Below are 24,326 nucleotides of genomic sequence, written 5' to 3' on the forward strand. Positions count from 1 at the left end.
CCACTGCGCCACCAGGGAAGCCCCAAGAAGTATCTTTTGAGCAGCTACTGCATGCCAGGTGCTGTTCAAGGCTAGACTCTCTTGACACCAAATCTATTGACATTTGGGGCCTGTATTGGTTTCCTATGGCTTCTGTGACAGATGATCGCAAATTTACTGGCTTGAAACAACACACATTTATTCTCTGACGGTTCGAAAGGTCAGACGTCCAAAATGGGTCTTAATGAGCTAAAATCAAGGTGTCAGCAGGTCTGTATTCCTTTTGTGGTGGCGGGGCTTTAGTAGAGAATCTGTTATCTCTTTCCTTGCCTTTTCCAGTTTCTAGAAACCACGTGCTTTCCTTGGCTTGCGGCCCCTTCTTCTATCCTCAAAGCCAGGAACATCAGGCCATGTCCTTCTCATGCTGCTACCTCTCTGGTTCTCTCTTCTCCTAGCGGGTGCTAGGAGGGAAACGCCTGCATTCTCAGGGGAGAGGGGTCAGAAGAGCTGGAGCTGATTCTGGATTGGGGCCAGCCTCCCGAAACAGGTGACACTGAGCTGAGTCTGAAGGGAGGAGGTGACCCTCTGTGAAGTAGGGAAAGGGAAGAAGTGTTTTCAAGGGGGTTGGTGTATGAAGACCCCAGTGGCTGGATGGAGGACAGGAGACCTGAAGAGCTGAGGGGACTGAGGTGTGGCCGAGTGGGGGAAAAGGCAAGGCCAGGTCCACGGGGAATTGTGAGTTGGTTACACCAGGGATGTGGCTAAGGAGCAAAGGGCGGTTGGGTCTCCAACGCCAGAGCGGGAAGCTTCTCTCCAGTTTAGGTGCTGTGTGACACTGGGAGAGTTAAACAACATCTCTGAGCCTCACTTTCCTCCTTTGCAAGATACTTTGAGCTGCTGTGTTGGCTTAGGCACGTGGAGGGTTTACCACACGTCCTGGGGTGCAGTAGGGCTTCCGGTAGCGGTTATTGGTACTAATCCTCTTCAGTATCGTAATTCCTTTGTGTACGAAGAGCGGGCTGAGTCGCTGCTTTAGGGAATTTGCTGGGTCAGAGCGTCCTCTAGTGGGCACAGGAAGACGTGGCTCAGAGAAGAAAGATGGACCAAAGGTTTAAATTTTAAAGACCTTTCTTCCCTCTCTCCCTCCGTTCCGTTCTCCCTGTCGTCTTTCCTTCCTCCCACACACATCCCCCCAGGACCTGCTTCCGCCTATCTGGAGACCCAGCGGTGACTGCGACAGCCCAGGCCCTGCCCTCCCGGGATTCACAGCCTAGTGTGTGGGGGTGCGGAGGGGTGCCGGTCATATAGGACCCTCCTGAGTAGAGCTTAACACGGAAGCCGGATACTTTGGGCTGGAAAGAGAGCCGGGAGGAGGGCGGGACCGCAGTATGCAGGGCCTCACAGGCCAAGGCGGGGAGCCTGTGCTTTCTCCCGGCGCACTGGGGAGCCATAGAGAGGTTTAGAGGAGAGGACAGACGGGGTCAAGTTTGTGACGTCACGTGGAGGACGAATGGGAAGGGCGGGAGGGGGCTGGATCAGACTCTCGCCCTCCCTCGGAGTCTTCCCCAGCCTGGCAGTCTGATGGCGGCTCCCCGACACACACCCACGGACCTGGCCCAAGTCTCCAGGCCAGTGTCCACACACAGAGCTCCGGGGGGCGGTGGCGCCCCGTCAGCGCGCAGGTCCAAGCTCCGTGCGCCCCAGGGCAGGTTCGGTTGGCCTTGGCGAGCCTGAAGGAGAATCCGGCGGGTCCCTCCGGGCGGGGTCTGCCCCTTCATAGGCAGGAGCAACCTTCCCGGCTCCGACAGCGGGGCGAGGGTGGGCGAGGGGTGAGGCGTCGCTTGGTCCCTGCACGCTCTCTGGCGGCCTCCTTGTGCAGTTGGAGGTTTTGTTCACGTGTCGTAGATGAGGATGTGGGTGTTTCTGTTTCGGGCTGAGGCATGTGTAGTGTATCTGTGCGTTTCATTTGTTAGGGCTGTGTGTGTCTGTCCGTGGATGTAGGTGGGGCGAGTCTCGGGGTGTCAGTGAATGGGTTTCTGTGTATGTCACTGGGTGTGTGCAAATTGTGTGTGTGTACGTTTGTAGGAGGGAATAGAGTAGCTCCGCCCAAGTGTGTGTCAGTGTCACTTTGTGTGAATGCAGGCGAGTGTGTGTGAGCCAGTGTGTGTTTTGTGTGTGTTAGTGTGATTGTGGTACGGGCTGACACGAGCCTGATGCCACACCTTGAATCTAGCAAACCTCCAACACCAGCCCCTTCAGTATGGGGGGGGCGGGGCGGGGAGATAGATTCGATGCCCGAACCTGGGACCCCCTCCCTCAACACTCTCCCCCATCTCAGGGATGTACCAGGTCCCAGAACCGCGGGGAGGGAATAATGGGGGGCTCCGCGCGCAGTAGATGAAGTTCTGCGGCGCCCGCATTGACCACCAGGCGGCGCTCCAGGGCCGCTACTTAAAGACGCACCTGCGAAGGCGCTTCCCCAGCGCTCAAGTGCGCGGGCGAAATAATTTGCTTAAGTTGATTCAGCTCTGAAGTGGGGTGCTGGGGTTCAACACTAACAGCAAGAACAACAATAGCTATTATAGTATATATATATTATATATCTCTTAATACGTGCGCTCTGATGATTTAAACGCAAGTTTAGGTGCTCTTACTGTGCACATTTTACAAATTCACAGACGTCAGATGACTTGTCAGAGTCACACAGAGCTGGAGTCTGAACCCAGGCGATCTGGCTTGACTCAAGTCACGTCCGTGTGACTCCAGGGTCTGTGAGCGGACCCTTTCCTTGCCGTCTCCGCAAACTCTGGGGGGAGGGGAAGGGAGAGGAAAACTGGGTGTGGAGGAGCGAGGGACGGGGAGAGGCCGGGGTGAGCTGGGGCAGGTCATTAGGGGCCTGAGGCACCGGGATGGGGGCGGTACACGGTCTTGGGGCTCGCAGTGGTCTGTACGCAAGCTGCCCCCATTGGGGTCATGGTCAGCTGTGCGTGATCTGGAAACCACTGGCCGCTGTTTCATAACCTCAATAGGACTTGCTCAGTGCTGCGGGGGTTCGCTGGGCGCGAGCACGCCACAACCTCTCCTATCTTCCTGACGACGCTAAGAGAACGTGATCCCCATTTTCAGGGATGTAAATGGAGGCACGGAGAGGTTAGTTACCTGTCCAAAGCAGTAAGGATGGGATGGGTGTGTGCTGGTTATTTTTGCTGCATAACAACCAGCCTAAACTCACTGGCATAAAACAAAAATGTTTTATTATGTTTATGGAGTCTGTAGGTCAGCATAATGAAAGGGAATAATGGGGAATGGCTTTTTTTTCAGTTCCACAACGTCTGGTGCCTTAGCTGGGGTGACTCCAATGGCTAAGGTCTGGAATCATTTGGAAGCTTCGTCAGTCATGTCTGGTGCCTGGTCTGAGATGACTTGAAAACTGGGCTTAGGGCTTCCCTGGTGGCGCAGTGGTTGAGAGTCCGCCTGCCGATGCAGGGGACATGGGTTCGTGCTCCAATCTGGGAAGATCCCACATGCCGCAGAGAGGCTGGGCCCGTGGGCCATGGCCGCTGAGCCTGCGCGTCCGGAGCCTGTGCTCCGCAACGGGAGAGGCCACAACAGTAAGAGGCCCGCGTACCGCAAAAAAACAAAAAACAAAAGCAAAAGCAAAACAAAAAAAAACCACTGGGCTTAGCTGGAGATGTTGACTTGAGCACCTCCATTGGTCTCTCAATGTGAGATGGGCTTCCTCACAGCATGGAGGTTAAGTTTCAAGCAGGAATGTCCTGGGAGGGAGGTCTCGAGAGCAAATAGTCCAAGAGAAGTGGGCAAAAGGCTTTTCTAACTGGCCTTGGAAGACACACAGCATCACTTTTGCCCTACTTTTCGAGGCAGTCACAGCATGTCCAGGTTCCGATTCAAGAAAGGGGTATGTGGACGCCGCTTCCAGATGGCGGTCAAAGAACTTGTAGCCAGGACTTCCCTGGTGGCGCAGTGGTTAAGAATCTGCCTTCCAATGCAGCGGACACAGGTTCAAACCCTGGTCTGGGAAGATCCCACGTACCGCAGAGCAGCTAAGCCTGTGGCGCCGCAACTAGAGAAAGCCCGCACACAGCAACGAAGACCCAACACGGCCAAAAATAAATAAACAAATTTATATAAAAAATGAAATCTATTCTTAACATTCATTTCACCTGTTTTTTATTTATTGAAGGTGGACGTTAGCAAACTTAACATTTTGCATGTGGCTTGCCTTGGGGGCTTGCATTATATTTCTGTCGGGCAACGCTGCTCTAGAGAGAAGGATAACATCCATTTGGGGACCAGGAGGGCGAAAGGAAAAGAAGAAAGCAGGGAAAATAAGAGCTGCAAGGGCGTGGGTAGGAGAGTGAGTGTGCCGTTTGGTTTGCCCTAGGCCCAGTTGCCATGGTAACCTTGCAATAAACTCTTCCTACGTTAAAAAAAAAGGAAGTGTTTGGGTTCCTTCTTTATTTATATACTTATTTATTTAACAATTAAATTAATATATTTATGTTAAATGATTATATCATGACAAGTTCTCAAGAAAGAAGTCCCACAGCCATCTTTCACGGAGCATCAACTCTGAGCCAACCTCTGTTCCAAGGGCTTTCACGGATCATCACCTTTAATCCCCCTAAGGATCCTATGAGGTAGGGTTAATGGTTATCGCCATTTCACAGAGGAGCAAACCGAGGCGCAGAGAAGCCCAGGGACCTTCCCAGAGTCACTGCGAGGGCAGCAAGCAGCAGTAGTAACTCAATAGCTGGGCCACAGCGCCTGATTTACATAGAGTTGCGGGTGGGGGAGGTTTACAAAGGATGGTGATGCAGATGTGTATTTAGAGTGGCAATGATATTCACCTGTCCCAGCCAGTGGACCCAGTCGGCGGAAATGCCTTCTTGCAGAATTCACGTCTGATCTCACTGAGGAGCATACACGTACAGAAACTGTGTACAAAAACACACGGTGAATTGTACGTGCATCGCTATGGCTACAGAAACACCTGCAAGAGCGAGGCCTCATTGAACGAGGCCCGTACCCCATCAGTGAGGCCTGTGGACCCCAAAGGATGCCCGCCCCTCACAGCTGAGGCCTGTGTGCCCTTCCTGAAGCCCATCCCCACTGAGTGAGGCCTGGTTCCACCGTGGGAGGCCATAGGCTTTTTTTGTTTGTCCATGCTGCTCTGCTTGCGGGATCTTAGTTCCCAGACCAGGGATCGAACCCGTGTCGCGTGCTGTGGAAGCGAGAAGTCCTAAGCACTGGACCGCCAGGGAATTCCCCCCCACCACTTTTTTTCCCCCATAGCTCTTGATTTACGGCTCTGTATCCTGAACTCCACCTACACTGTGGAGGGTAATTACAACCCTGCAGGAAGCCGGTCCTCTACCGAAGGGAGGCCTCTATCCCCTGAAGGAGCTCTGGTCCCCCTGACTGCTGTCTCACCCCCTGTGAATATGGCCTTTTGGGGCTCATCACTAATGGTGATTCCCACCCCCTCAGGCTCGTCCAGAGCCAGCTCCTCAGACCCCACCAACTCCGACCCCTGCTCCAGCCGCAGTGTTGCCATGGAGACAGGGTGCAGCTGGGAGGCGGGGCTAGCCCGTGTGCACAGGCGCAGGGCGGAGCAGACCCGTCTCCCGGAACTTCTGAGATTGAGCAGAGGGTGCAAGGCCAGACCCGGCCACAGGCAGGCGAGCGTGGCGCCCCTCCCCGCGCCGCTCCGGGTGCCCACGGCGCCGCCCTCCCCAGCACCTGTCCCGGGCGCCGCGGTGTCACTCAGCCTCTGTCAGGAACAAAGGGCGGAGGGGCCGGGCCGGTGGCACCTGTGGGTTTGACTCGTAAGCTTTCTGCGGATGCTAGGACCCCTGTGGGGAGGGGCCTCGGGAAAGGACGCTGCGTCAGCCGCCCAGGGGCAGCTGGAGCCCGAGCTTTGCCGCATTCACGTGAACCTGAACTCCAAGCCCTGTGGCGCTGTTCCAGAGTGGCATTTGCACAGGGGACCGCAGCCCACGTCCGCCTCGGGCTCCCTCCTGCTCCGCAATCAGCGCCAGCGGCGGCTGAGCCTTTTGGGGGACTGGTGCAGGGGGCTGGCCGTGGACGTGCACAGGGCCCTGCTGGTCACCGGCATCCCGGAGGACCTGGAGCAGACAGCCATCGAAGCCGTCCTGAAGCCGGCCTTGCTGCCCCTGGGCAAGTTCAGGCTGTGGAACACGCGGGCCATGAGGGACGAGAAGGCCAAGGCCTGCCTCCCTGATGGAGTCTGTGAAGGGCATTAATCACGGTGCCATCCCCAAGGAGATCCCGGGCAAGGGCGGCGTCTGGAGGGTTCTGTGCAAGGACAGCGCGGAGAGCACGAGAGTCCTGAGGCAGATGAAACGCTTGCTGCTGGATAAAAGGCCCCCACAGGCCGCAGTGGCCAGGGCCCCCGGGGACACGCCCACCACTCCCGCTTCGGAGACCCTGGCTCTGGGGTCGGAGCCGGCGGTCAGGGAGACTGGCCCCCCTCCTGGTGCAGCCAAAGATGCTAGGAGGGGCCGTCGGGGTCGCAGAAACAGAACCAGAGGCAGCAGGTTGACCAGAAGAGCAAGAAGTGGGGCGTGGAGGGCGGCCATCCACGTCGGGGAGCGGGAGTCCCAAGACTCTTCCGACTAGAGTCTGGGTATCATGATTGAGAAGATGGACAAGGAGGAGGACTTGAGCGGGGATGTTGAACAGAGCGCGCTGTACGCCACCCTCCAGCGCACCGCGAAGGAGCTTGATAGGAAGTGGGCCCTCCAGAGGGAAGGAGATGATGGAACGGTCCCGGCGGGTTCTTGGCCCTGGCAACGGTGACGGACAAAGCCAAGAAGAGGAAGAGGGAGAAAGATCCTCCTGGGGCTGAGTCGATCAGCCTGAACATCAAAGAAGACCGGAGCGAAATTCCAGACTTAGTGGCCCTACTCGCAGGGAGAGACGCGTCGGACAATGAGACCATGGGCAGCGACGCGTCCCAAAGCGAGTCTCAGGAAAACGGGGATCAAGAAAGAGAAGGGGGGCTTCCCTGGTGGCGCAGTGGTTGAGAGTCCGCCTGCCGATGCAGGGGACACGGGTTCGTGCCCCGGTCCGGGAAGATCCCACGTGCCGCGGAGCGGCTGGGCCCTTGAGCCATGGCCGCTGAGCCTGCGCGCCCGGAGCCGCAACGGGAGAGGCCACAACAGTGAGAGGCCCGCGTACCAAAAAAAAAAAAAGAAAGAAAGAAAGAGAGGGTGTGGACATTCCCGAGTTTGTGGCCATTGTGGCTTGTACAGACCCCGCAGACCACTCCGCCCGCGACGAGATGTTTGAAAATCGCTTCATTGATCGAGTTGCTGGGCTGGAGCGACAAGAAAGCCGCCCTGCCCGAGGTCTTGTCCGTGATGGCCAAGGACACTTCCGGAACCCGAGTGAAGGTGGAGGAGGCGGGCCTCCAGGTGGACGCCGTGGTCCTGAGGAAGGCCAAAGACGGCGGTCACTTGCTGGGATGCATCTCCACCGTGGCTCAGCCTCAGACCCCCTCCAAAGGGAAGAAGGCTCCCGGTGGCCCGCTGGCGGGCTGGGGCGCGAGGACGAGGAAGATGAGGGCGGCCTCCTGGATCTAGTGGCGCTCCTGGATGCCCAGGACGTGGCTGAGGTGATAGGAAGAAAAGGAAAAGGCCTGGCAGGGCGGGAGAGTCCAATGCGCCAAAGGCAACCTGGGGGAGGTCTTGGCGCTGCTGGCGGCCCGCGGGAACAGGGAGTCGGAGCCGGAGGACCGCGCGTCCAGGAAGCCCCGGGCCAAGCGGGCCCGCACCGCGTGCAGGGCCCCGGATCGGGCGGGCTGGGCGGCGGCTCCCGCCCCGTCGGGGACCCGCAAAACCCGAGGGGGAGGCGGCGGCCCCGGTGGGCTGGGCATCCTTCCCGAGACGGAAGCCCAGGACGAGGCGGCGGGAAGCAAGAGTTGGAAGGGGCGCGCGGCCGCTGGGGCGCAGGCCAAGGGCGGCCAGCCCAGGGCTCGGCCGCCCGCCGGCTCCAAGTCCGCGCGTGGGAAGAAGGCTGGTCGGGGCAAGAGGCTGCCCCCCAAGTGCCGCTAAGGCCACGGCGAGGCTGCAGCTGCCGGTGGGGCCCCGGCTCCGCTCCTCGGCCCTCCCCGCCGCGGAGGCGGCAACCGCTGAACCGTGGGCTCTGAGCTCTAAAGTGCGCGCCCGCCCACCGCTCGCTCCCCGGTCCTTTCAGTCCCTCCTTTGCAGGTGGCCCGAGCGAGCCCCGTGGAAGAAGGAAGAGTGTAACGGGAGCCCGCGGAGGCAGCAGCGCTAGGTGATGGGACGGGGTCTCAGGGCCCCCAGCGGGATTGTCTCAGGGCCTCCCGCGTTAGCACAGGGGTGAGCGTGTCCGTGGACACGGGGCACCGGGGGAGGCCAGCAGTGCCAGTGAGTTCTTTCTGGCTGTTCGTAGAGCCCCGATCCCTTGCAGACTCATGCTTCCGGCCGGCGCCTCTGTGCCCCTGTCCTCCACCCCACTCTGATGGGGGCCGGGCTCTGTGATGGAGGCTCGGCCACCCAGCCGCGCGGGGGTGTCAGGAGGTAGCTGAGCCTTCAGGCAGGAAGGCTGAACCTCCCTGCTGGGGGAGGAGATGATTCCAGGAAGAGAAGCCTGAGAGGCAGAGGGGTTGCTCCTGGGGGAGGGGAAAAGAGGTGGGGGAGGGAAAGGGAGGGGCGGGGCTCTGGTGACCAGGACCAAGGAAGGAGGGGGAAGGAAGAGAGACCCACACCTGCCCTGCCCATCTGAAGTGTAGCTGGTAGAAATACACCAGCTCCTCAAGGCTAAGACCACCTGCTGGTGCCCCAAAACTGAATCTGTCACTCAGCCTGCACGGTGTTTTCAAAGAGTGGGAATTATTTGCAACATTTTCAGTTTGGGACAATTCATGTACAGAGTGTTGGATTTTCTCTGCAGTACCAGGCCGTGCTCCTTCGACGGGCCCGTGGCTCTCCCTGGACGTCCCACCAACTGTCTCGCACCCCACCTCCCGTGGGCTGACTCCCCTCAGCGCTGGAGGGGAGGGGTACGGCCGGAGGATACCCGAAGGAAGAGCTCTCAGGAGGCAGGAACAGCCCGAGCAAAAGCCCCGAGCCAGGGCTGTGGTGATTGGGGTTTGTTTATTCGTGTGTAACCCTTGACCGCTCAGGTGCCAGGATTCCCTGCTAAGCGTAGGGGAGACCGTGTCTCCAAAACAGGCCACCTGCCTTCACGAGGGGGTGGCTATTTGGATTCCACGTAACTGGAGTTTCGATTGTGAGCGTGCAGAGGTCCCTGGGGTCGGGTGGACAGACAGGCCCGGAGCGTGGCCCCCTCCCCTTCCTGGGACCTCTAGGAGGAAGCTGTCCCACCCCTCGGTCTGCTCAAACGGAGACAGGGGCCCCCTGAGACTCCCGGGGATGTGACCTGGTCCTAGAACGGCCTGGAGGGAGAAGCCAGGGCTCCAGAAACAGAAGCCAACAAGCCTTTCCCTCTATTCGGTTCCTCAAAGCCTGTTGCCCACGAGGCCCCGCCTTCCTCATTGCAGGCCCCGCCCCAAGACAGGACGCTCCGCCCCGCTACTACTAGGCCCGAGGAGGTAGCGTTAACTCAGCCGAGTTGCCGTGGCCCGTTTATCCACCAGGTGGCGCTCCAAGACCGATGGTTAAAATCGCGCCGTGGTGGCTCTCAGGGCGCGCCCACGGTCCCAAACAGGAGGCGCTCCGGGACAGATGGTTAAAATCAAGGGGACGACGGCCCTCCTTGAGCACTAAAGGTACGGGCTCACTGGTCCACTGCCTTGAAACTTCAAAGCTCCGCCTGTTGTTTGAACTTTGAGCCCGGCTGCCTAAAGCCGACTTTCCTGGAAGCCAGCAGTTCTCAAAATAAGGTCCTGAAACCAGCTTGCATCCACGTCTCCTGGGAACTTCTGAGGAATGCATATCCTCGCCCCCTGCCCCACCCCACTCCAGCCCTACTGAGTCAGGTCTAAGAAGCTCAGGCCAGGACTGCAGCCTCAGGAGGACCCAGGTGACCTTCTGACCTCCCTCCAAGAATTCCCTTTTCTCCTGCCTGTGTCGAGGTTGGGGCAGGGTCATTTGCTGTGTTTTTCCCCCAGTCAGGTTGGGTGAGGGGACACAAAAGAACACAGAGAAATGTCCCCCAGCTCCCACAGCATGTAGCAACCTGATGTCTCTCGATTATAAGGGTCAGTCACAGTATACCGCTTACTACCACACCGCAACCCACCTTTTGCCCTGTTCCTATCACAACGAACTTTTTTCAACGTGTCCAGGAGCCAAGCTGCCCCAGGAGATGTTTGTGGGGCTTGATCAAAACGGATTTCTGGGCCGCACGGCCTGCACCAGCAATTCACAGCTCTGGCACAGAGGGCTCCAGAACCCGCGTTTTGGCAACGTTTCCCAGATGATGATTCTGTACTTGGTAGCCAAGATGTGACGAAGCATGTAAACTGCAGGCCCTGGACCCACCAAGCCTTCAGAACCCAGGAGTGTGGGCAGGGCACGCAAAGTGACTTAAACACAAGTCGCCAGCATGGAGGGTGGGAGGGGAGGGGACACGAGGGTCTGACAAAATCACCCTGGAGCATTCTTCAGTTGCCGAGTCCACAGCCAAGAAATAAGTTTGTAAACACTTTTATTTGCATGTTGACCTGCGCTCTCTTTTTAAGTTCCAAGAGGCAGTGAGTTTACGTGTGCAGGCAAAAGGGTGAAGAAAACGAAGAGGAAGCAATTTCTCCCCCACCTGTCTCCCTCTTTCAAGCAGAGCACCTAGAATTGCATATGAAGAAGTTAAAATCATGGGTGATGCGAACCCGTTGTATGGGTTTCTTTATTTACTTTCCTGGGGTTACTATAAAGAGTCTATATTTTAAAAATCAATGCATGGGGAATTCCCTGGTGGTCCAGTGGTTAGGATTTGGCACTTTCACTGCCGGGCCCAGGTTCAATCCCTGGTCCAGGAATTAAGCTCCCACAAGCCACGTGAAAAAAAATGAAATCAATGCATGAGAGACACAATTTTAACAAGAAAAGAAAGAGGGATATTAGATGGAGATGTGCGGGGCACTGCCAGGCCCTTGCTGTACCTCCATTTTCAAGTGTGGAGATAGCATCTCTGTCCAAGTGTCGGAGTTAGGGACACACCCTGAGTGGCCCATACTGTGGCAGGTGGCGAGGTCCTCCGTGGCCCCCCTGCCCTCTCCTCACAGCTGGTCTTCCTGCTCTCCGAGCCCTGCCTCTGCTCTGGCCTCAGCCCTCAGGACCCTTAGGCTCCTAGCCCCGCCTGCCCTGGGGACTCTCTTGGGCAGGGTAGGCAACCGGGGAGTGTGCCAGAAGGCTCTCCGGCGCTTTCGAAACCATGAAAAGCGTCCAGGGGTCTGGAACCTCACTGTCTTGACCTGTTTCCGGGTCCTAGATCCTGGGGTGACCCCTGGCGCCCTCCCAGCAGCTGAGGATTCAACTCCCTGGACAGCTGGGGTCTCTGCCCTCTGATTATTTGCAGCTTCTGCCCTCTGGTCAGATACGGCCTCTGCCCCATCAGATACAGCCTCTGCTCCCTGGACATCTGGTGCCTCTACCCTCTGGACAGCTGGGGCCTCTGCCCTCTGATTATCCAGAGCCTCTGCCCCCTGGACGGCCATGGCCTCTGCCCTCTGGACAGCTATGGCCCCTGCTCTTTGATTATCTACAGCCTCCACTCTCTGCTCATCTACAGCCTCTGCCCCCTGAGCTCTGGCTGCTGCTTCCTCTGTCCTGCGACGCCGGAATGAGGCCCAGTTGATCTTAGGCCTCCACCGTCTCGGGGGGCCCTCAGGCACCTGCCCATCCCCTGCATTGCCCGCATTATCCCCCAGGCTGGCGCTGCGTGGCACTGACGCGCCATCCCTCTCCAAGCTGGTAGAGGCCTGCCAGGCTTCGCCCGCCCCTGGGCTGGACCTCGGTGCCCAGCCCTTCACCCTCCGCTTCAGCTTCCCCCAGGACACCTGGCTGACGTACTCCCGCCACCTGTCCGCTTTGGACAGCGGGGGCACTGGGGGGTCCTCAAACACGGGCACTGGCAGGTTCAGGCGGCGGCGGGCTGGCGGCACGCTGGGCTGCTTCTCCCCTCGCCGGAGGAAGGCCTCCACCAGCTCCTCATCATCCTCGCTCTCCACGTCGCTCCCGAGGAACTTGCTGCCCAGGTAACTGACAGGCATTTTGCGCACCTTCCTGCCACGCCCCGTGCCCCTGTGGCCCTTGTCACCCTTGTCTCTGGAGGTCTCGAAGTCGCTGAACTCGCTGTCACTGGCGTTGCTGCTGTCGTAAGTGCCCACGACCAGCCGGGGAGGTGGGGTCACCATCTGCTGGACCCTCCTCATCCGGGGCCCCTTGGGTTTTTTGGGGGGTTGGGGTGGATGCGGAGTGCTCTTCTCGATGATGCGGGCCACATCCTCCAGGGTGCGGCCTTCTTCCTCCAGAAACTGTATCAGCCGCTCCCGAAATTCCGCCTCCTTGGTGGCGGGCTTGGAGATGACCCTCCAGACGCCCCCCGCCAGCCTGACTTCGCGGGGGATGAGCAGATAGTCGACGTCCTCCCCGATCTGCAGCATCCCCACTGTGGAGTCCTCCTCCCGGCGGAACACCTTGCCGATCTTCTTAAAGGTCCCCACAGGCTTCAAGGCTTCCACGAGGACGTCCAGATCGACATCTTTGCAGACGTCGGGGACGCTCCAGAGGATCAGGCAGTCGGGGGATGGGAGGAAGCCCCAGGGGAACCAGCCCCCCACATGGCTTTTCTCGAGGGTCTTTAAAATCTCCAGGGTGAAATCTGGGGTGGGGGCAATGAGCCCAAACTACTCGCAGCCCCGAGTCTTGGGGGTGAGGGTGGGGGCTCCGCACCGCCGCCGGGAGAGTCTCACCTCCCAATTTCTCTGCCTGCAACGATTCTGGTCTTGATCAAGTCCCGCTCCCCTCAAGGACCGGTGGGAATCAATTTCCAGGATGCTTACGTGAGGCGGGATGAGGTCAGTCCTGAGGCTCCAAGCCCACCGCAAACTGCAAACGGGTGTCCCGGCTGCAGCTGCGATACAGGGGCTGCCCGGTGGCTCTTCCTGTTCCAGGGACGTGCCTGGAACTTGGGAGAGAACTTCGCAGACAAAGAAGGCTCAGCCGTGGCTATTCAATATGGCCGAGGCGCGTGGAGGCCGCAGCCCAGCTCCCCAGGAGGGTCTCCCGCCCCTAGGCAGGCTGCCACCTCGGTCCGGGCTGACCTTGACGTACCTCCCGCCTCCCAGCCCGAGCGCTCAATGCCGAGAAGCGCGCGCGCGCAGGAAGCTCCTCCTCGCCTTCCCCCAGGATGAGGCCCACCTTCCCCCTTCTCATCTTACACTCCGGGACTCGGGAAGACTGACAAGGGGGCCGTCCACTCCCTTCGGGACGCCTTCGCTCCCCTCCCCCACAGGGGTGTGGCCGCGCCCCGGGCCTCTCAGGGGCCCCATCTTCAAGCTGAACGCCCGCGCCAAAGCCCAAGCCCACGTCAGCACCTTTCCCCCCGGAAAGGCAGCAGTTCCCAAACCTGCCATCCTAAACGTGCGGGTTCCAGCCAAGCCCGGAAGGTGGGCGTGCTAATGGGACAGTCCCTTTGAAAGCCACTGGCACTGTATACTACCGTTTCAAAATCGCGTTATTTGTGGTACCAGCAACTCCTACCTATATACCGAGATGTGTGGGTGGCGTGGGTGGAGACCTTGGTACCAGGGTCTTTCTGCACCAACCGCACCGTGGGGCTTGGCACACAGTAGGTGCCCAAGAAGTATCTTTGAGTGAATGAATGTGTCACTGACCAGGGTTCTTGACCTCCTTAATCAACAGAAATTGATCAGAGGCCAGACAAGAAATTCAGGCAAGGCTTTATGGGGGCCCCTGCGGCAGCAGGCGGGGAGCGAGAACGAACAACAGCCTCCCTTGCTGGCTAGCTCCGTGGGGCCGGGGGCGGTGGCGGGGTGGGGGGAGGGTAGGGGTGTGTCCAGGGCTACGGCTGGAGCGGCGGCTTAGGTGGTTTGCCCACCCCTTAGGTGATGTTGTGTGCAGGGGGCGAGCGCGGTACCCTGCTTTTGCTCCCGACCCCCTGCTTTTGTTCTGGGCCCTTCGAAAGTGGCAATTGGATTTTTTGGTATCTTTTGTCCAGCATTTGCCCCAACTGCGCATGCATGCCGTTATTTTTAGTCCCATATAGTTTCCTTGTATTCTGTTGCTGGAGGAGACGTGTGTCCAGGTGCAAGCGTGGTAGCACCGCAGCAAAGGGTCCCAGGTCCCAGCCTGTCTCAAGTGAACCCAATTGTTCATTGGTAGGAATGGACTAAACCGTACAGCTCTGTCCTTATAGTGACCTACTAGGAAGCTATGAAAAAAAAAGTGACTGAGATAGTCACCTTTTATAGAGCACTTCCTACGTACTGGGCATCATTCTAAGTGCTCTCTACGAATTAACTCATGAAATTAACTCACCAAAACATTATGAGACAGGTAATATGATGATCATTCCCATTTTCTAGCTGAGGAAATAAAATCACTTGCTCAAGGTCACAAGGCCAGGAAGTATTGGAACCTGGATTTGAATCTGAAAGAGTCTGACGTGTGTGTGTGTGTGTGTGTGTGTGTGTGTGTGTGTGTGAGAGAGAGAGAGAGAGCGGGTGCGCATGCGAAGGCCAAAGGGTCTAGGTGTGTATGTTTACTCATCACATATATAAGTACTGCCCCAAATGGCTGTGTCTAGGGAGGGGGACTAGGGACCCCCAGAGGTGGCAGAGACATGTACTTTCCCCTCTATATCCTTTGGGATTCCTTAGATTTTTAGCAATCGAAAATGTTCATTAAGGGAATTCCGTGGAGGTCCAGTGGTTGGGAGTCCGCGCTTTCACTGCCAAGGGCCCGGGTTCAATCCCTGGTCGGGGAATTAAGATCCCACAAACCCTGTGGCGGGGCCAAAAAAGAAAAGAAATGTTCATTAAAGTAAGTTAAATTAAATCGAAGGTCCTCAGACTCGGCCACAGACATAGTGTGTCAGGATCCCCGGGATGTGTTGACCAGGATTTGCAAAGCTTCCCAGGTAACTCTGAGGCCCACGAAGCCCTGTTAAATCTCCCCACTTCCCTCTCTCTTCCTCTCTGCCTCACTCCACTCCTGCCACACCTGCCTCCTTACAGTTCATCCAACACACAGGCTTACTGCCACCTCAGGGCCTTTGCACTTGCTGTTCCCAACACCCAAAATGTTCTGCTCCCACCTCCTCTTGGCAATCTCCTACAGCTCAAAGGTCATCATTTTAGAAAGGTCATACTGCCCGCCACCCTCAAACTACTAGTTGGCCTCTACCCTCTTCTGGGCCCCCGAGTCCAGGAATCCTTAACCCTTTCTGTGCCATAGACCCTTTTCAGGATAGTTTTTCAATGCATGGAATTGCATCCATGGGATTACAAAGGAGCCCAATTATAACGAACTAGAACTGTTAGAAGAAAAAATCGCAACAACAAAACCTGTCAACTAATGACTTTAATATAAAGTATAAAAATGAACATGTGTAACTTTAACCCTGCACGTGTGATTTTACTTCACTCTTGAAGGAACCAGGCAGAAGTTTAGGGAAAGAAGGAAGGAAGAAAGATGCTTGAGGGGCGGGGGATGGTTAAGGTCTCGCTGAGACCTTTTCACAGTTATTGGCTCATTCGGGTTGTTTTTGCTTTTGCAGAGCCGGGTCGTTAGGCTTCGCTGGATTTTCTCCTCCTCCTTCTCACAAGCTCCATCCCAGCCGCCGGGGTCACCCCTTCACCGGGCCTCCCACCACTGCGCCCCTCCCTTTTGCACAATTTCTCTCCCCGCCTCCCAGCGTTCTCCATGGCAACGAGGAGATGCACTCCTTCCAGATGGTCCGCTCTGAGAGGGTGGGCGGAGGCGGAGGGTGGAGCAGGGCAACCCCTCCTCTCAAGCCTCTTATTACTTCCCTCGGCCCGATCCCACAAATCAGCTTCCCTGAGAAGCTGCTTTGTAGAGGTCCGAAACGAAAAATTTCTACGACACCTCTGGTTGAGGAATGTTGGCTTAAGAATCCAACTCTGATAAGTCAAGGCTTCCACGTGGGAATGGCCTCGCAGATGAGGCATTGGGTTTTGTAACCGGTAACAATTGTGTTTGGAGGGGGGTGGAGGATTATCCTAGAAATAAAACCCTCAAATGTTCAACATTGTTACAAAAATTGCCAACCCCTGAGCAGTTCCGCTGTGGGTGATGTAGATTACCCAGCTCTCTGGCAGGCGAGATTCTCCAGCCGCCCCAGAAAAAAACGATAATTATAGCTCCCACTTCTATACTTGTTTAAAAGAAATGAAAAATCCAAAAAGAATGGAGGAAGAAAACAAAACATGGCTCAACTCTCTCTACCCAGCTACACTTGGTTGCCACTTTTAAAAAAATTTATGAAAGTGACACACACACTTAAGAAAATGCTGAAGTTACAGAAAGGCTAAAATGAAAAACAAGTCTCCCTCCCCCAGTCCCAAGCCTCCAGCCTTTCCCCCCAAAGTAACCACAGTTAAATGCCTCTGTACTTTTTTTTCTTAAAAATGCTTGCATGGGTAATTTTAGAATTTAACCCATGAGGATTTTTAACATCATCCTGAATTATTTTCATCACATCATTTACCACTTCCCCGTATTTTCTTTTTTTTTTTCCCTCGTATTTTCTTATTTATTTATTGTCTCACCCTATTAGAATACTAGCCCCATGAGAGTAGGGATATTTGGTTCGTTCGCTGCTGAATTTGCAGAATCCAGAACAGTGCTGATCGGAGCTCAAAATATTTGTTGAATGAATGAATGAGGGGATTGGCCTAGATCGAGTGCTATAAAACTTGCTTTTTTAACTTCATAGCATGTCTTGAAGTCTTTCCGTATCAGTACAAGCAGATCAATCTCAGTTTTCTTTTTTCTCAACAGCTTTCATCTCTGCAGAAGCCCTTAAGCTTGGAATGTAATGATACTGATAATAGTTCATTTTTCTTGAGCCCCTATTTTACCCCCAATCCAGTGCATTTTCTCTTTAAATCCCACAACCCCTCCTAAACAAGTATTATTCCCATTTTTCAGATGAGAAAAACTGAGGCCAAAGGCAGCCACACAGCTAAGAAGTGGCAGAACTTTGACTCACTCAGGATTCTTAGATTCCAGCCTCCTACTTTCTTTAAGTCTTTATCGAAATTGTTACAATATTGCTTCTGTTTTATGTTTCGGTTCCTTGGTTGCAGGCATGTGGGATCTCAGCTCCCCCACCAGGGATCGAATCCACACCCCCTGCCTTGGAAGGGGAAGGCTTAACCACTGGACCACCAAGGAAGTCCCACCCCATACTCTTTTTAAATAGTGTGGGATCTTAGTTCCCTGACCAGGGGTCGAACCTGTGCCCCCTGCAGTGGGAGTGCAGAATCTTAACCACTGGACCGCCAGGGAAGTCCCTCTAGCCCCATTCTCTTAAGCCTCCTTTATTTGCCCTGTTGCCTGTGGTGGTTGTGGGTAGGGAACAAGGTTGGCGGGCAGTCCCCAAAGACTCCTCCCCGGGTGACATTTGTAACTCTGGCACAGTCACCAGATTTGTCCTAAATGTCCCCAAATCGGATCCCTATCTAGAATGAACAGGATATAAATGATCCACACTTTTGAACCAGATATTACTGGGTTAAGTGACAGCACATAGTGGGTCCGCAACACACACAGCAGGAAGCAGCCTTGAGGCCCACACTCCAATCACATAACTGGGTGGCTCTCCCCTCCCACCCTCCCCAATCCTAAATCTGAAGGCTTTTGGTGAGTATGGAAGCCAAGCTGGCAGCTAGAGCAGCCATATATTTAAAGAATCATTCATTCATTCATTTATTCATGTGGCACATTTCTCTAAAGTAGTGATTCTCAAATCTGGTCGCACGTTAGAATCACTGGGAAGAGTTTCAGAAATCCCAGTTTCCTGAGTCCAACCTGCTGGATCAGAATCTCTTAGGGTGGGGGTGGGGTACTGCATTTAAAAATCTTCCCAGGGCTTCCCTGGTGGCGCAGCGGTTGAGAGTCCGCCTGCCGATGCAGGGGACACGGGTTCGTGCCCCGGTCCGGGAAGATCCCACGTGCCGCGGAGCGGCTGGACCCGTGAGCCGTGGCCGCTGCGCCTGCGCGTCCGGAGCCTGCGCTCCGCAACGGGAGAGGCCACAACAGTGAGAGGCCCGCATATCACACACACACACACACACACACACACACACACACACACAAATCTTCCCAAATGGCTCTGACAGAGGTGATAGCTGGTAAGAATGGACAGAAGTAGGTGAGGAACTGAATGTCCCCAGAGGAGCTTCACCAGCTGGAAGTACCACAACACCAGCGAAGAGCCAGATGGGAAATTACAGTTTGTCTAACGTTAGCAACATAGAGGAGCCCTTTAAAGGGCGTGGGGGGCTCTCGGGTCGAATAATATCTACGCAAAGATTTCAGGTCCTCATCCCTGGAATTGGAAAATGGTGCTTTGTCTGGAAAAAGGGTCGTTGCAGATGTAAGTGAAGATTTGAGATGAGATTGCCATGGATTCTCTGGGTGGACCCAAAAACTGCCATCAGGAATGTCCTTATAAGAGAGAAGCAGAGGAAGCAGATGACAGAGACACAGAAAAGAGGTACAGAATCGGAGGAGGCCATGTGAATGAAGATGGTGACGACGGAGACCGGAGTGATGGCGCCTCGAGCCCACGAACACCTAGAGGCATCAGAAGAGGCAAGGAAGTCTTCTTCCCTAAGGAGCTCAGCCTTGCCGGCACCTTGATGTTGGACTGCTCTCTGGCAGGACTGAAGAAACCTCCAAATTAAAGCATTCGAGTTTTAGTCCTTGACCTTGTCTCTCGAGGATAATTGTTCCTGAGGTGAAAGAATTCTTGTGCGGTGTCCTGATCCCCTGGAGTCAGTCTTGGCTGATGGGAACCTTGGAAATGTTTTAAAATGCCCCTCGCCCCAGCCTGCGGAGCGAGCTTCTGTCAGCTGCCTGCCCCTCGTCGCCAGCCTCACACGAGGGCGATCCAATGGTTAGACCTCCCTTCTCTTAGGCGTCCATGAAGCTTTGGGCATTCACATATCTCACGCTGAACTTTCCTGTAAAATCGCCTCCCCCTTACTGAGCACTTGATCTTCAGATAGCATCTTTTCGAGTCTTCATGATCACCCTCAGCAATAGGTACGCTTACTATCAACCCATTTCACAGATGAGGAAATTGAGGCACGAAAATGAAGTACTTTACCCAGGCAGCCCACCTCCAGACGGCCCCACTCTTTATTTCATTGAGTCAGTTTTATTGAAAGTATACCTTATATCTTATACAACCCACAGACACTTGGATTTTACTTGATTGTTTTTTTTGTTGTACCCTTTTTAAATGTTCATTGTGGTAAGTTTTAGAATCACCATCACCACCATCAAGATATAGGACCCTTCCATCAGCCCCCAAACTCCCCTTGTACCATGTATGGCAGTCACCTCTGCCTACCCCCAACCACTGATCTGATTTCTGTCCTAGAAGTGTTGCCTTTTTTAAGAGTTTTATATCAAAAGAATCATACAATGTGTCCTTTTTGTTTGGCTTCTTTCACTCAGCATCATGATTTAGGGATTCATCTGTGTTGCTGTATCTGTAGTTCATTCCTTTTAGTTGCTGTGTAATCATTCATTGAGTGAATACTCCACGATTTATCCATTCACTTCTCAGTGGAGATCTGGGTTCTAGCAGCTTTACGACTAAAGCTCCTATGAATATTTCAGAGCCTATGTTTTTCACTGCAAGCTGTATACCCTCTCTGTTGCAAAGAATCTGCAGCATGGGTAGCATTCGCCCCACTTTACAGATAAAGAAACTAAGGCCCGGTGAGGTGAAGTCGGCTCCCTGAAGACACATGGCTAAACAGGTAGCAGAGTCAAGAATTGAACCCAGGCCTCTGTAGCTCCAAATCCTTTGACACTCCTTCCATTGTGTGCCCCGTTGATGCCAGGGAACAGTGGGTACTGTCTTCCGAAGGTCATGACCTTGGTGGATTCACCAGTCTGCCTTTCGGCATCCCATTCTGAAGCAGCCTTTTGTCAGCACGCAGAGAACACACAGTCTGCTGTGGGAGCTGGGTACACTTTTATCAAGTTCGGGAATCTGAGCTCTAAAACCGGACTGATGTGTTCCTTGTCAACGCAAAACGCAACTGTCACTGGATCCAGGTCCCAATAGCCAACATTTAACAGCTTCCCCCTCTCAGCCACTGGGCTAAGTCCTTTATATGTCTGAACAGATTTACCCCTCCCCCAAACCTGGTGAGATAGGTTACTACTAGCCCCATTTTACAGATAAGCAACCCAAGGCACAGGGGGTTAAGACGCTTGCCCAGGCTCACGCTCTGGGAAGTGGAGGAGCCCGGACTCGTGCCCAGGCCGTCCGTCCAACACGACTCCTTGCCTCCAACCTCCAAACACCAGACGGAGGCTTCTGCTGCCTTAACTGGCAGGTTGCCTAATGAGCAAGCTGATTAGAGGAATTTAGTTCCACTATGAACTTACAGAGATAGTTATCTATGTTGTATGTTTATCACTGTGTTAACCATGTCTTTTATTTTCTGTACTCTTGACGCTTTGACATCTGGGGTCTTGCTGACCCTTGAGGGACTGCCCTTCCCGGGGTTAGGCAATTCCTAGAGAAAGGGAACAATGCTTGTCCTTGAACGTGTTCTTCAAATGCAAACCAACCGACCAATCCAGAGCCCATGCCCCCAACTACCTTCTTTATTAAGCCCTCACACTCTGGGCCACCAGCCACCTGCCCTATTCACTCCAGGGCCAGGTCCCAGACACCCAGGGACAGCCCCTTTACCCCAGAGCCTGCTGAAGTTATTGAGACTAGCCAATCCTGAGCCTGCCTTCCCTGCCTCACCCATTCCTTCCCTGAAGAAACCATCATAAAGTTCTTGTCCACGGTTCCCCCTCTCCCTCTCCCTCTGCCTCCTGACCAATCCCGGAGCCTCCTCGTGTGCCCTCCCCCCCAACCGTGGTGTGACATGTCCCCTTTCCTTGGGATCTGTAGAATCTGAGCCTGTCTCTCTGTGTGTAAGTTGCATTTTAAAAAAGAAGTTCAGGGCTTCCCTGGTGGCGCAGTGATTAAGAATCTGCCTGCCAATGCACGGGACATGGGTTCGAGCCCTGGTCCGGAAGATCCCACGTGCCGCGGAGCAGCTAAGCCCGTGTGCCACAACTACTGAGCCTGCGCTCGAGAGCCCGTGAGCCACAACTAAGCCTGCGAGCCACGAATGCTGAGGCCCGTGCACCTGGAGCCCAGGCTCCGCAACGAGAAGCCACTGCAATGAGAAGCCCGTGCACCGCAACAAAGAGAAACCCCCGCTCGCCGCAACTAGAGAAAGCCCGTGCACAGCAACAAAGACCCAATGCAGCCATAAATAAATAATTTTAAAAGATAAATAAATAAATAAGAAGTTCAGCTCAAACCTTTGCAAATCCCTGAACTAATGGAAGTTTGCAAACTCACAGGTCAGACATCCTGAGCAGGTGTTCTGTGTACCCACAGACACTTGGATTTTACTTGATTGTTTTTTTGTTGTGGTTTTTCCTCACCATTCTGGGGGACTCAGCTTACAGACTTGGGGACTATACGTTAGTGTTGTACATTGATCATTGTTGAAGGTGACCTCTTAATTATTACCTCCTTTTGACCATTCCCTGGAAGTCTTGCCTTCTGTTCTTTAGAGAGTTGAGCACAAGTTAGAGCTTCTGAGATTTAATTCGGGGAGACTCATACCCTCACCCCAGGCACCAACCAATCAGAGCAGAAATGTCCCATGTCTGACCATTCCTGTAAGGGAGACCCAGCATGTAGAGGACAGTGACAGCTTTTTTTCAGAGTCACACACAAAAGCAGTGAGGTCCTCAGACGTGGCGCGGAGACAGCTCACTTTCTCAGTCATGGTTTCTGCTTGCCTCGTGCAAAAGAGTAGCCCACGCCGGACACGTTTATGCCAGAGGCACATTCGAGATACATCCTTATAAAAGACAAAAACAGGTCTAAACTTTGCGATGACAGGATTTCCAGCAGAGCCCAAAGCTGGAGGGGTCTGGGCCTCATCCCCGCAATACACACCCAGCAAGAGGGTTCGTCCCCGACATCAGGCCGCCGGGCATGGCGAAGGGGATAGTGGCCTCTCCCGAGCACAGAACAGATCTCCCTGACATGTTCTTCCTGCTTGGCTGTTCCTCAACTCTGGTAAGAGACCTTCTGCAAAACCTTGAAATTCCGAGCCCCATTTCTCCTTTTCCATTTCCCGCAAACTCGTGTTGACGCAGTCGCCGCAAGCGGCCCGCGGTCTCCATGGCAACAATCTGACTCGCTGCTCGGCTCCGACTGCGACTGCGCAGCTGGTCCCGCGGCGCCTCCGGCTTGTTAGACTTCGTATGCCGATCTTTGAAACTCTTCCTCATTCAGAAGTTACCCTCACCCACTCAAATAATACCCACACGCATACTCAGGTGTCACTCCCACACTCTTAAGTGTTGCGCACAGCTACTCAAATATTACCCACTTGAGCTTATATACTCAAGTGACGTCATGCTACCCACATATCAAATGGTACCCACGCTCACTCATATGTATTGAAGTATTCAAAACACAACTGAGATGTTACCCGCACCTACTCAGATATTTAATATGAGCGCCGCGAGGGCAAGGTTTGGGTCCGTTTTGTTCCCTGCTGTATTCCCAGTGCCTGGAATAGTGTCTGGTACACTGCAGGTGCCCAGGAAATATTTGTTGAATGAATGAACGATCCATACTCAACCAGATATTATCCACTCTGCTCAAATGGTACCTACTCGCACTCAGATGTACCCAAGTAACTCAAAAGCTACCCCCTCACTGTGAGTGCCGTGAAGGCAGAAAGTTGCGTTGGATTTGCTCCATTCTGTATCCCCAGCTCCTAGAACAGTGCCTGGGACATAGTAGGTGTGCAATGCACATCTGTAGAATGAATGAATGAATGAATGGATGAGTGACTCACACTCAACTAAGTCTTAACCACACCCACTCAGATGTCACCGGCAAGTTAACTCAGATAAAAATACCCACCTTCGCTCACACTAGTCAGATGTTACCCATTCTTACTGGAAAGTTACCCACTCCCGTGACTGGGTAACTCATCCTCACTCGCATTTATCCACATTCACTCTCATCCCCCGAACTTACTCAGAGGGCACCAGCCTTGCCAAGTCGCCACCCACACCCACTCAGCTGACGCCCACCCTCATTCAGCCGCACCCATGCCCGCCCCAGGTCACCTCACAGCTTCCTGTCGGATGCATGGTGTCGTCGACGGTTTTGCTTGTGCTTCCGCTTGCCTTTCTAGCCATCTCCCGCCTTGCTGTCCTTCGTGGAGTCCAGAGGTGGCACCCCGTCCACCGCAGCAGTGGCCCCAGGCCCCGGTTTCTCCCCTGGCCCGGGCTCATAGCAGTTTCTGGCAGGAAGCTCTCTGGGGCCCGTCACCATCGGGCACAGTTCCTGCCTTAGGACCCCGGGCCACATCTTCCGCCATCCTGCCCTGGCTCTACAGGAAGAGGTTCAGCTTGGTCAGGACTTCAATATCCTGCTTCCGGGGCATGTAGACCACTCCCCACGTGCCGCCCTTGCCCTTGATCTCCCTGGGGATCACGGCATAATTGATGTCCTCTGCCAGACTAATGATGGCGGCCTTGGATCTCTCTTCTTCCACAAAGGCCTTCCCAGCCACTTCGAACTTACCCAGAGGTTTTAGGGAGGCCTGTTCGATCTCTTCGAATTCCTCATGGTTACAGTTTTCCGGGATACCCAGGATCATCAGAGATTTGTAACTATCCACCCCAAGAGCCTTGCACCCATGTGTCCTTGACACCGAAAAGCATCTTGCCCAGCTCTCTGAGGCAGCAGTATGCCCGATGGTACACACCTGAGCTGCCCCGGGAAGCCAAAAAGTTACCCAGGATGCCACGACCCCTTCCCAAGGCAAAGAGAGAGGCCTCACGGGGCCTAGTTGGTCCACCTCAGCCGAAGATGCCCCAGGCCCTGCCCACAGGGCGGCACAGTGTCCACCTTTCCGTCACCTTCCTCCCAGGGGGCTCTTGGGAATTCCTAGGGACTTACAGAGTGTGGAGCAGGGGTGGGTGTCTGCTGGCTAGCTCGTGGATCCTGAGTCCCAGGCAAGGCCGCCCCAGAGAGAGTATGAA

General features: G+C 54.8%; 3 protein-coding genes across 3 annotated transcripts; 1 reads left to right on the forward strand and 2 right to left on the reverse strand.

Annotated features, from left to right (window-relative positions):
- Nucleotides 1-232: 232 nt before the first annotated feature.
- Nucleotides 233-24,005, reverse strand: PNMA8C (PNMA family member 8C). The gene is given in 4 exon segments (XM_059045477.2): nt 233-1,063; nt 23,406-23,637; nt 23,639-23,984; nt 23,986-24,005. Coding segments are annotated over 3 exon segments (597 nt in total). The 3' UTR covers nt 233-1,063; nt 23,406.
- On the forward strand, nt 5,844-8,078 carry PNMA8B (PNMA family member 8B). The gene is given in 7 exon segments (XM_059045631.1): nt 5,844-6,230; nt 6,232-6,783; nt 6,786-7,033; nt 7,231-7,309; nt 7,311-7,568; nt 7,571-7,644; nt 7,646-8,078. Coding segments are annotated over 7 exon segments (2,031 nt in total).
- Nucleotides 10,644-13,637, reverse strand: CCDC8 (coiled-coil domain containing 8). The gene has a single exon (XM_059045468.2). It carries the CDS (start codon nt 12,611-12,613, stop codon nt 11,228-11,230), a length of 1,386 nt encoding a protein of 461 aa, XP_058901451.1. The 5' UTR covers nt 12,614-13,637; the 3' UTR covers nt 10,644-11,227.
- Nucleotides 24,006-24,326: the final 321 nt, after the last annotated feature.

This window comes from Kogia breviceps, chromosome 18 (genome assembly GCF_026419965.1).
Source record: "Kogia breviceps isolate mKogBre1 chromosome 18, mKogBre1 haplotype 1, whole genome shotgun sequence".
NCBI lineage: Eukaryota > Metazoa > Chordata > Mammalia > Artiodactyla > Physeteridae > Kogia > Kogia breviceps.